Here is a 13,148-nt window from a genome sequence, read left to right on the forward strand (position 1 = left end):
ATCTATATTGTGCTACACATATCTATATCACTACTCTTGAAATACATTTACTAGTAAGATATAAACTTTTCTAACCCTGAAATCTGTACAGTTTCCTTTAAAAGCATACCATCTTTCAAAAGCAAATCCTATGACAGCATGGAATCTCCATGAAACAGTGTAGAAATATGCAATATTTTCTGGCAATGCTTATACAGAATACAATGCAGGTCACAATGAAAGATAAAGAGATGCTGTAAGTATTGACCAGAAACAGTTTTCCTAGTTCCATAATCTGAGACCAAACCAGTTTGAAAAGATTAGAATGACCCAGTGACTGCATGGGTCTTCAAGAGGGTTCAGTTATGCAAGGAACACACTGCACAATTGTCTCTTCAAAGTCCTGCTAACCAGCCTCTCTCATTTCAAGAGGGATACTTATAAAACTGGGTCAAAGTGTAATGACAGTAAAACTCCTGTTAGTCAGCTAGAGGAAATTAAGAATGACCCAAGAAACATCCTAGAAAAGTGCTTTCTCTTGTTTTATTTCACTTTTTACTTCCATCGGCTGATAAAGCTAACTGTAATACCAGTTTAAATCCTTTGACATACTAATTTCCTGCACATCTGACATTCTGGTTTTATTGGAAGCCATAAAAACAGTGTGATCTCCTGACTAAAACAGATGGTTTGATTGCCGTATTTAGCCTGTTCTATAGATGACACTGCTACTTTTCATTTTAATCCAAGCTCAAATTCAGGTGACAGCCCTGATGTCTCCACAGGCAAATATCTGAGGCATAAGCTCCCAAACTGCATTTGAAGCAGCAGCTCAGTTTGCCTGGACCTGGAACTATAGCAGCCTATCAGCAGTGAGTTACTAAGCAGATATGTTATTTCCAAGAAGTGTTATTTCAGAAGTGAGTACTTTACAAACAAGAACCAGAGAATCACTACTAGCTCACATGATTACTGGAAAAATCTGATCATATTTTAACTGTAACTGGATGTGTGGAGTGCTTGATTTCGTTCAGATTGAAAGAGCCATGTAAATAAATGTCCCAGCACAGAGTAATAAATAGCCTTGAACCTGTGAAACTAATTCCACACGATCAAAGAACTTTCTTGGGTATCACCATTTTTCAGCTCTCCTTCTTGACAGTATTTTTGATAACTATTAATGAAAAATTAATTGAAGTCAAACAAAACCTTTACTCTAATAAAGAACAAAGAATGACAGTCATGTTAGGAACTTGATATGGAAGCAAAATAAAAAAGCTTAAAATAGATTCATGAATCTTGCAATTTTTTAGCAAAGTGTTTACAATTAATTAAATACATGTTTGGTTTTCCCCTTCATCATATATTATAGTATTACATTGTCAAGTGTTCCATGACTTTCCAAAATTTATCTTTGAGTCCAACATAGACAAATATAAGGACCACTCCCTAGGAAAATTGCTGAATTCAGTGCTCAAACATACTGTTTTGTTGGTAGGAGCTACCTACTATTTGCCGTATTTATATTTCTTCTCTAAATGTTTTTGTGACATACATTTTTAATTCAATGACAATGAAATGGAAGTTAAAATGGAGGTAGGAAAACTTGCCAATTTACATTACCCCCACCTCAAATGCATATTTCAGCAAGAGACAGGGATGCACGTATGATCTTACCTTCATTCTTCTTCAAAATACAAAAACAATTCACCATTTGTTGTTCACACATATATTCCCTATGCAATTACTGTTAAGTCATTAACATTAAGACCACTATATTTTTCTCTCAACTAAAATACTACAGTCAGAACTCAGATTGCAGAGAAGCATTAAAGACAGTACTGGTTTCTAATGTTCTGTCTTCAATTTCTTTAGTACTCTTCTAGGACCCTCTTCTGCTCCCTGCCAGAGGCATTGTTCAGTAAATAAATATCATGAATTACAATCAAGGACATTTAATACCACAAAAGCTCTTGATGTCTCTAATAAAAAATAATTTTCAGAAATTACCTTCCTCATACTTTATATACTCAGGTTTCTCTTCAGATTCTGTAAATCTTTACTGAAATGCACTCAGAAGTCTCACATTCAGAAATCTGGGTCAAAGTTTCTCCCCAAATCCTAGTCTAAATGTCATTAAAGTCTTAGGATGTCACTGCAATTGCATGGATGAGATTTCCTCTCACAAAGATCATGTGAAAGTACAACAGGGATTTCTAACAGGAGGAGATGGCTGGTGCTGAATACAGCTCTACTCTGCATGGGCAGAACACACCTTACTCCCTTTGGACTGTTCTACCTTACATTTTTGGCCAGAGTACCTTGAGTTGTAGCTAGTCTTTTGTAGTCTCCTCCTACATGCACTGTGAAGTTGTTCCATGTGCCATTTAAGGCACTTCAAATACAAAGTTTTAAATTTAAATGCTGACTGTTATTTAATAGTATAAACCAATTTCAAAGGCTAAATCTAATACAATGTCAACTAGCCATTTACACATGGAAAGATCATCAAGTTTTGGTTTTGTCCTGCATACATGGAATAGGAATGAGCCAAAGACAGTTCTTTCTGAAGCTCTACAAGGTCTTTCTGTTCTTCAGTAACAGCATTACCCCTGGTCAATGTAATGTCACTCTGACTGCAATAATTTCCTACCAGATACAGTCTTCCATATTTATAGAAACTGATAAGAATTCAGCTGATTGCCAGTGACATTCTGTCTAGACTACAGAGATCCACTCGAGAAATGCATGATGTGTATTAGAGCAATATTTCTTATGTTAATGTCTAGGAGAATAAAATTATCCTAAAAGATGCGTAGCAATTAGTGTTTTAAGGAGTTAAGAACAGGTGGCAACACAGAATATTTGGCAGGGAGGACAACTGATTCAAAAGTAAAGAGAAGACAAACTTTGAGAGTTACTCTGATCATCAGCGATGCCTTTCCTTTATCATTCAAACAAGATGATGACTTACTACTAAATCCTGTATCAGGGAGCATATCATTTTTTTTTTCTTTTTGCAGGGGGAAGGGAACAGGGCAGAAAGAGGAGAGAGAATACAAGCGTGATTTGAAAACTCCCAGAGATTGAGAATGCATCACGCTTTAGTGATAAATAACCCCTTGGTTACTCCAATGAACTAAAATAACCTGCTCTTAAAAAAATAAGCATTTTATACAGCTGTCAAGCTTGAATTTTAGCCTAGCTTCAGCTTTTAGGTGTTGGATCTTATTTTACTTTTGTGCAGCTGAGTAGAAAGTCTTATTGACACAGTTTTGTTGGTCACATAAACTGTGCTTCCATCTTAACCTGCTCTCTGTTAAAAACAACAGGTTGCACACCTCAGCCCTACTCTGCTGGAATGTTTTCAATCGTTTACTCATATTCACACCACTTCTCTAAATCCTTAGTGATTTATAAATAATCTCCTTGACCATAGGAAAGCCAGGCCAGCATTCAGAACTCCATGGAGATTACGCCTCTGGCACAGAAAAAAGTAGTATAAATTCCCTTCTCCTTCACAAAATTCTCCTGCCAGCATGTACAAGGATAAATATTGACTGAGAGATTGGTTGGTTATTCTCGAGTTCAATACATTCCTTTAAGTTAAAAGTCAAGAGTGTCTATATACTGGAGAATAAACTTTGCGGTTACCACTTTATCCATGTATTTTCAGCTCGAGGTTGATCAATCTAAAAAAACCACATAATTCTTGACCCTTGCAGTACAGAATCCACTTCAGCAACATGGATCTTTTGTCAATATATCATAATGAGAATATTACCATGTATAAATTCAAAACTGTATTTATGAATTCAAGATTTAAACTGACAGAAATTCACATTTTAGCTCAGTAGAACTTCTAGCAATATCAAAAGAATAAGATCTGCAGCACTTTTTATCTTGATCACTAAAGGAATATTCAAACATCCTGGAACATGGTTAGCAGAATCTAAGTGACCAAATATAATAACTTCTGTTGACATTCATAAAGAAGAATGCTCGCTAAAGTATTTTTACTGTCACTAGTCTCAGAAAAAACACTTTTGAACATATTTTTCTTACAGAAAAGGGGGTTTATCGTCTGAACTGTCATGCTATGGTTCAAATAACTGAAGGAAAAAAACCTCTCTTCTTCTAATGTTTCAACTACTCTCCATTCAAAAGATCCAACTCATTGAATTTATTCACCACAGCTGTCTTCATCACTATCATCCTCACAGTCAGCTTGACCATCACATCTTCTGGATGCCAGGACGCACCTCCCAGAACGGCATTTGAAGTGACTGGGTGAGCATTCTGTCAACGACAAGGAACAGGGAGAAACAAGACTCCATGAGCTGCAAGCTTAAATATCACTGTTTCGAAGGAGTAAATGACAGGAATAGAAAGCTTGTGTGATACTGAACTGGAACTATGTAACAGTCAAAACTCTTAACAATTGCACTGTGATTGTGGAGGACCAAAATTTTCCAGAGCTCTCCCTCACATGCTACCCTCTGTCAAATTTCAAAGCTTTGCCAAATACAAAGCACCAAATTTCAAACACTTTCATAGGTTGTGCATAATTGATCCTTCCTTCGAATAGATTTCTTCCTCTTATCTGCAAACTGTAGGTATTCAAATTTCCTGAACCCACTTTGGAATAATATCTACAGTTTAAATAATGTAATTTAAATAAGAGGTATAGGGGAAAAAAAACCAGTGACTTTGGGAACCTAATTAAATCTTTAATTTCCTCTTACATGTATTTATAGGAGTTACCTTCTACATCTTCATCTGGTGTTAGACAAGTCTGGTTGTCTGAGTTCTCATCTGGAAACTGAGTGCAGTCAGTATCTTCTGGCCACTGCAGACCTACAATCCCAAGCACAGACTCGCAGCGTTCTTTGGACTGTACACATAATGTCCTGAGGAGACAAAGTGGAATTGCACAAAGTAACTGAATGAAAGTATTAGAAACTCCCAGTTACTCGAAGTTAATAATGCTAGCCAAAGTTAAATATGAAGATCAATGAAAAATAAGTTAATCAGATATATTTACATTAAAAAATATATATATCAAAAGATATGTTGCTACTGTCAAAACATTAAGTTACTGTATGCAAACCATTACCTGAACTATAACATAGTAGCCAAATATAACTACTTGCAAGCATCCTCTCCTCTGTAAGGGATGGCAGAGAATCCACTTTAAGAAGCACTGACTGCCTTCCCTCAGGAAAAAAGCCAAACACATTTTGTACCAGTGAAATGATACCTCTTCTGATGATGCTGTCTCAGAAACCATGTGCTTTCACAAGGACAACATATTTAAACATGTAAACAAAAGAGCAAAGAATTCTCCAGGAAATTCAAGAAAATCAGAAGTTTGGGGAAAATCAAAGCACAGATCAACACAGTCTTGAAGGTGATGTCAGTTAGAACAACAGTGTCTTTTATCACACCTGGGAAAAGGCATGAATATAGTTCTCCTGCTGCATTTCTTTTTTTTTAACCATAGAAAGACAAGACTTAACACACAAAATTAGTTCAGTCCATCTAGGTTAATATGCTGCCTCTCAAAATACCCAATGTTAAATGCTTCAAAAGTACAAAAAGAAAATGCATTATAGAAAAATCCTCTATTTTTTTTAAGCATTATCTTAAACATTTAGCAAATAATTTTGCCAGGAATCATAGCTGATGTGCTGTTCAATACAATAGTCTTGTCTTGTATCTGTGGTATTTTGAATCTCTGTTTGTTTCAACTGCCTCTCATTTTATTTTTGTAGAATATTAACTAGGCAGTATGGGATTAGGAACCTCAACATCCTTCTCATCTCTTCCTTCAAACAGAAACATGCATCATGCAACAGGTTGTTTTGTCTAAGCTGTTCTTAAAAACCCTTCAGTTATCAAGATTTTATATACTCCCTTATCACCCATTCTCATACAGAGATACCTATTTTTTTCCTTATATCTGACCTACAGCTCTTCTGATGTACTTTAAATCCATTGTTTTCTAGTTTAACCTCAGTGAACATGGTGAACAATTTATTTTCTCACAGAAGCTCACTTTTACCTATTTGAAGGCTATGATGTCTACCCAAGTTGTCTTTCTGGGCTCAGCAACGAATTTAATTGCACCTTTTAGATCACATTTTCTAAATCTATAATAATTTGGACTTTCTCCTACCATTTCAAAGAAAATTCTCCTTTGTTCTTATAGACTGAAAAATAGTCAACAGTAGAATACTATCCATTTCTAGTTTTGGGGGTGTTTTTACAGTTTCTTTCATGTCACTTTCGACTTGCCTTTTATTTTATTTGATTAATTTTTCTAGATCTTTCTTCAAGGAACAGACAGTTCGTTCGCGGAAGGCATTTTATTCCACTCATTTTCCTTTGATATTTTGACCAATGGACCATTGAAGCTTATTGCAAGAAATGCAGTGATGAAAACCAAGCAAACAGATACATTTAGGATCAATTATTTTATGCTCTTTTGAGAAATGAACACACTATTAATCTTCTCAAATTTAATTTTGTTTTGGGGAATTGCATGAAGAAGAGTCAATGTTTTTCCACACCAAATGATTCACCATCGAGCTGAGCAGCAGCTGGAAGGAATGGATGAATTAAGTGACATGAGTTAACCATGCTACAGTTACAGACTCTGTCTTTCCTTTTAGATCCTTCTCAGTATCAAAAAGTTTGACTCTCACCACTTCAGGTTTATGAATGCCAGAATTTTTATTTACCAATGACAAAAACTCAAACCCAACAACAATACTATGATGAATAAATCTTAAAAATTTGATTTTGATAGCTAAGACATCTAAGCCATTTCTGTCCTGTGTTCTCTGCATACTCCAATCTTTGGCCAAAGCTGACCCTTTCCAAAAGCTATTGCAAGTCATTTAGTTGTCATTCTGAGGTGAAAGAATTAAAATGCACATAATCTTCAAGTAGTGCCCATCACAGCGCATACGGAAGTCTATTGCAATACTGCTAGGAAAATTGCAAGACCAATTGTTACTTTTTCTTTTTTTTAATCCTTCCCACATTCCGATACCCAGTCTCACAGCTGGGGTATCAGAATACCTTGGTTAGAGTTCTTTATTTACTTCTAAGACAAATCTCTTCTGTGGTACTGTCTATGAATCAATCTAACAAATTAACAGTTAAAAATTATACTTCACAAAGCAGACAAATCTCCCCTTTCTTGTTAGAAGAAATAAATACAAGGTTAAAAAAACAGAGGTAGCATAGAAAGGTGTGATTTTCTGCAATGGAATTCAATCTAACACTTTTTAAAAGAATATTAAACATATTTAGCAGTTAACTAAAATATCTCTTTGCTCTCCCAATTCACATACAGTAATGAGATGCCTAGATTGATGCTAGCACATAAGGGGTATGAGATCTGACCAGGATTATTCTTCATACACAACTGTCTCAGTTTTGAAACACCACCAAAGACATCTGGAGACTACTTAAATACACATACAGTGTAATCTCCATTTCATTATAGGCTAATGTGATTTGGAAGACATTCACTGGTTCCAAAATAAGGGACACTGATAGACTTATTGCAATGTTGTGAAACCCATAATCTCCAGAAGCTACTCAGCACCTTGCAAAATCCATTCATACCAAAGATAGATTGTAATTATAAGGAAACGTGGATTTCTGAGCTTATTCCATGTTCTTCATCTATAAAACTCCATTTGTTTTCTGTGGGAACCCAGCACACACTTAGCTTCAAAGATTATTTAACCAGACCTGGACTAACATTACCAATGCCTCATCAGAGATGAAGAATTTTGTTCAGAATTTGAAAACATACTTGATAGATTAATGAATTGCCTCAATAACAGCAAGTTCAGTTCTTTAAAATAAACCCTCTTCACCTGTATTCCGTATTCTGAACAAAATTTCATGAAGACCATTACAGTTAAAAAATGAAGCGTGACAGTCAAACTAATAACACAAAGACAATGGGAAGCCTTTCAAAGCAGGAACAGATGTTTTATACAAAAGGAGTAGAATTAAAATTATTTAGTTATACCACCTAGAATGAAAAGATCAACATGCCAGTATTAAAAAAAAATCTAACACATCTCTGATAAGTATATTTTAAAATAGATGCAGCATTATAACATGAATTAGCAATTCATGGTTGGAAAGTGCACTTGAAAAGCTTAACACTGAAAAACTGCATTAGCTGAACTCCATTTCCTATTTACAGGAAAAGATAGGTAAAGCAATACATATGTCCTGTTAAGCTCAACTAACCACTTATAACTTTGAACAAGAGGGCAGTTATTTTGCAAAGGCAGCAGCAGATTCTCATAATATAATTCTGCTTCATACAAAGCTCACAGCATCTTTCTGGACAAGCTGTCCAACTGTGGGATAAGCAGGTTCACGGTGTGCTGGGTGAAGAACTTGGTGAAGGGCAGAGACTCAAAGGGTTGTAGTGAATGGGGCTACACTTGTCTGGTGAGTGGTAACCAGCAGTGTTCCTCAGCAATCAATCCTAGGGCCAGTTCTGTTAATATATTTATAAATGGTCTGGATTCAGGAGTTGAACAAGTTTGCTAACGGGAAGTGCTGTAGACTCTCCTGACGGACAAGAGGCCTTGCAGAGGGATCTAGATAGACTGGAGTACTGGGCTACGATTAATGGGATTAAAATTAACAAGTCCAAATGCCAGATCCTGCAGCTTGGATGGAGTAACACTGGGCACAAGTATAAACTAGGAGATGAGTGGCTGGAGAGGACCCTTCCAGAAAGGGATCTAGGGGTGCTGGTCAACAACAGGCTCAATATCAGTCAGCAGTGTGCCCTGTCAACCAAGAGGGCAAAACACATCCTGAGGTACGTCAAACACAGTATAACCTACCAGTCAAATGAGGTGACTGTCCTCCTGTATTCAGTGCTGGTGCAGCCTCACCTCACTGTGTGCAGTTATGGGCCTCACAATTTAAAAAAAATCCTTGAAAACGTCCAGAGGAGGGCAACAAAGCTGGTGAAAGGGCTAGAAAGAATGCCCTATAAGGAGCGGCTAAGGACTTTGGGCTTGTTCAGTTTGGAGAAAAAGAGGCTGAGGGGTGACTTTATTGCTCTCTACAGCTTACTGAGGAGGGGAAGTGAAAAGGGAGGTGCTGATCTCTTCTCCCCAATATCCAGTGATAGGATGCATGTGAATGGTTCAAAGCTGAGCCAGGGGAGGTTCAGAGTGGGCATTAGGAAGCATTGCTTTACCAAGACTGTGGTCGAACACTGGAACAGCTTAGAAAGGTGGTCAATGCCCCAAGCCTGTCAGTGTTTGAAAGGCATTTGGACAATGCCCGTAACAATATGCTTTATCTTGTTCAGCCCTGAATCCATTAGGCAGCTGGACTAGATGAACATTGTAGGTCCCTTTCAACTGAGAGTCTAGTCTATTCTATTCAACATATACGTTTCGAAAATTATTGAACTGCTATTCCCCTCTCCTTGTTTCAAATACTTCAGATACTAATCACTTATATGTAATAAACTGGAATTAATGATCTTATAAAATATGGTTCTCTACCTTTTGCTATGGAATTCCAAAGCAAAATTCTTGACATTTTGAATGGAAACAGAGCATTTGGAAAGACTAATATGACAATGTCAGTCAAGAATTAAATGAAATATAGTATAGTACCTGCAAGGTGGGATCCGCTCATTTGTATTGGGGTCACATTTTGGTACTAAGATTGTACACGCAAAAAACATAAGGTACTTGTAGCAGTTGGTCTGAACCAAGGCTGGGAAAAGAGAAGACTCCCAGCTGATAGAGGCTTCCTTCTGTGTCCTGTGTCCCAGGTAGTTTGGGTAATAGGTATAATTGTAAGGCAAGTTCATACAGAGTTCCAGAGTAATTGGTTCACACTGACCTTTCACAGACAGAAAATAAACAAACAAAAAAGAAACACAAATGGTGTATAATTAAATGAAATGCAGAAGAAAAAATTCATAAGTATTTAACAAATGTATCAGCAGATTTCCTCTCAGGTTTGAGAAACTACAAGTTTCAGAGCTCGAGACCCCATATGAGCATATTCATACTAGTAAAGAAAGGTGGGTTTGACTCTGTCTACCTAATAACCTATTCAGATATTTATATTCCCTTATCAATATGCATTAATTTCCTGAGTAACATCTTAACTTTAACACAGTACACTAAATAATTTTTTAAAAACAGATTTATTCTTTTCAAAGCAAGTTTCTGATGATGTTCAAGAGCTCCTGTACTGTACAGCAGCACACTTCATATTGACATACTATGCTACCATAACACACTTGATACTGCCAGGGCAACTGTTAAAATCATGATGACTGGGATCACAGGATTCTTTGGGTTGGAAAGGATCTCAGAAGGTCTCTAGTCCAACATCCTACTCAAAGCTTGGTCAGCTCTGACGACTAATAAGGTTTCTCAAGGCTTTATTCAGTCAGGTCTTGAAAAATCTCTAATGGCAGAGACTGCACAATTTCTCTGTAGAGAAAACAGAAGGCTGGATTTAAAAAAAAAAATTCTTTTCTGCATACCAAGGTATGCAAGACGAATGGGGACAATTATGTTATGTATTACACAAACACTGAGTAAGAGAGTCCATATGGCAATAACTTCATTCAGGTAAGACATAATTGATAATAAAGAGAATGATAAGCTGGAGCAAAACAAATGCAACAGCTGTAAGTCCATATGATTACACAGACTACAGCTATATACAAAATCATTGAACTTTTAGGGGGTTTATCACTACACATGTTGAACCGACCAAATATTTTGGATTTAAATAATTGTACAGCTTTTGTATTTCTTCTCAAACTGGTAGTCAGAAACATTTATTTTTCATTTTTTACACCACAACAAAAAATTACATAATTTCACTTCCACTCAGACTGATATTCAGCTTTTTATTTAGCACTAAGACCAATATAAAACAATTTAATTTCATTTACTTTTGAATTATGAGAACATTTTCCAAGAAAAGGTGTACTATTCAGAAATAATTTGTTAGCAAAAGACTCCATTTGCCTATTCTGGAAACAAATGTATCTTAACACGATTAATATTCTCTGCCACCCTGCTGCTAGTGTCTGTTGCCAGCACAGTATGGCAACTGTGTAATCCTATAGCTGGATCTTTGAGGGGTAGTTGAAATAAGATTCAATAGTCAATTTTTCAGCTGAGCAGCACAACAGTCTTTCTTGGACTGGCATTCCCTGTTATAACCTCTTTTAGTATTTACTTCTAATCTGAGGATGAAGAAGCTCATTTTATATACATCTTTTCCTCTCTGCTTCCATACTGCCAATACTGAACTATTTCTTTTGTCTCAAACCACTTAGTCCCAACTTTGGGGTATATGAGGTTCCAAGACTTCAACAATCCTCCTCAAATTACTGCCATTTCCTTTTCTTCATGATAAACTCTCCCTTGTCCTCCCATACTTCAGCTCCAGATGCCCAGATAAGTTTGGTTTTGTCTTTTGACTTTTCCCCAGTAAGCATCTTTTCTTGATGCGTACAGAATATCACAAATTCATCAGTATTTAATGATGAAACCTGAGTAAATGAATACAAAACTACATGCAATGTTCTAAGTGTTTGTATAACATAATATTATTCAAGACTAAAGGGTAGAAATGCACATATATCACTCTCTCTTGTTATGCCTCATATTTATAGGGGTTTAGTGAATTCTAGAAGAAAATCTAGTCCACTGAAATGCTCCTGTAGGATAGCTCTTTACATGTTTTCAATATGATTACAATTTTCACACTGTGTTTAAAAAGCTTACATCACATTATGTGCAAAAGTGTCCTTGTAGGTTTGTAAAGAATCATTGCAACTCACACCCAATTCCCTACAACCCACAAGCAGAGTAACAAAGAGAACATATACTCCAGTGAAAAATCTGACTGGATTTAGGTAACTTACATATTATTTTTTCCTTCTGATGTCTGTCCTACAGTATAAGAGATCTTGCTACTCCCTTATTTATAGTATAAGTACAACCTAATGAGCGGGGAACAAGGAATAGAATTCAGTGCATATTTTATCCTAAACAACAACAACAACAACAAAATCCAAACGATGCCTAGGTTTAGTATCTTCGTGTATTTATTACTAACATGCTCTATCTAGTACATAGGAATTATTTCCAAACATAGTAACAGAAGCGAATGGGATATTCCACAGAATCACAGAATGGCTGAAGTTGGATGGCACCTCTGGAGGTCATCTGGTCAAATCCCCTGCTTAAGCAGGGCCACCAAGAGCAGGTTGTACAGAACCATGCCCAGATGGCTTTTGACTGTCTCCAACGATGGAGTCTCTACAACCTCTCTGGGCAACCTGAGTTCAGTTACCCTCACAGTTATAAAAGTGTTTCTTTAGTTCAGAAGTAACCTCCAGTGTTTCAGTTTGCGCCTGTTGCCTCTGGTCCTGTCACTGAGCACTGAAATAGACTGGCTCTGTGTTCTTTACACTCTCCTTGAAGAAGAGATATTAGTTTCATTATCCTAAATATGTTGTAACTGCATTATAATGCGGAGACTAAACTGATCAGACATTATCACATATAGAAAATATTCATTATATTCAATATTACGAAACTTTGCTTATGCTCTGTAATTTTCCAACCAAAGAGTTATTTGAGCCAGAAAATATTGCTTTGTCAAAACTGAAATTTTCTACAGTATTCTAATCTTTTACCAAAGATGAAATAACTCTGGTCAAAATATGAACAGCAAAAAATAACATGAAAAAAGACCATAGTACTTCCAGTTGTTATGCGAGAAAAATCTCTCCCAAATTCTCTTGCTGTTCCATTGTGTATAAACAATAAAATATTCACTGGACCAGAAAGAGAGAGAAATATGATCCAGAAGTCTAGTACAGATTATGTGTTACTCCTGTTGAGAATTATGGACTGTTGCCAGTAATATGATGAGGAAACAACTTCACTAAAAAGCTTTTGGCTTTCTCAGGACATAGAATAGGAACATTGTTTTAGAACTCAAATATCATATGATAAAAAACGTCTTTCACTATCTTGTAACATAGTCCTAGCCACTCCAACATTTTCCAAAATTGTTGTCCATATATAAGATGGGATACAGAAATCTGCATTGATCAGGAA

General features: G+C 36.3%; 1 protein-coding gene across 1 annotated transcript; it reads right to left on the minus strand.

Moving 5' to 3' along the window:
- Positions 1-4,162: 4,162 nt before the first annotated feature.
- On the minus strand, positions 4,163-9,891 carry LOC104543286 (atrial natriuretic peptide-converting enzyme-like; the record flags this gene model as incomplete). Its single annotated transcript, XM_010187862.1, has 3 exons — positions 4,163-4,278; positions 4,744-4,889; positions 9,660-9,891. Coding segments are annotated over 3 exons (494 nt in total), but the record flags the coding sequence as incomplete, so codon positions are not given.
- Between the last annotated feature and the right edge of the window lie 3,257 nt (positions 9,892-13,148).

The sequence above is a fragment of the Mesitornis unicolor genome, unplaced genomic scaffold (genome assembly GCF_000695765.1).
Source record: "Mesitornis unicolor isolate BGI_N332 unplaced genomic scaffold, ASM69576v1 scaffold19807, whole genome shotgun sequence".
Lineage (NCBI taxonomy): Eukaryota > Metazoa > Chordata > Aves > Mesitornithiformes > Mesitornithidae > Mesitornis > Mesitornis unicolor.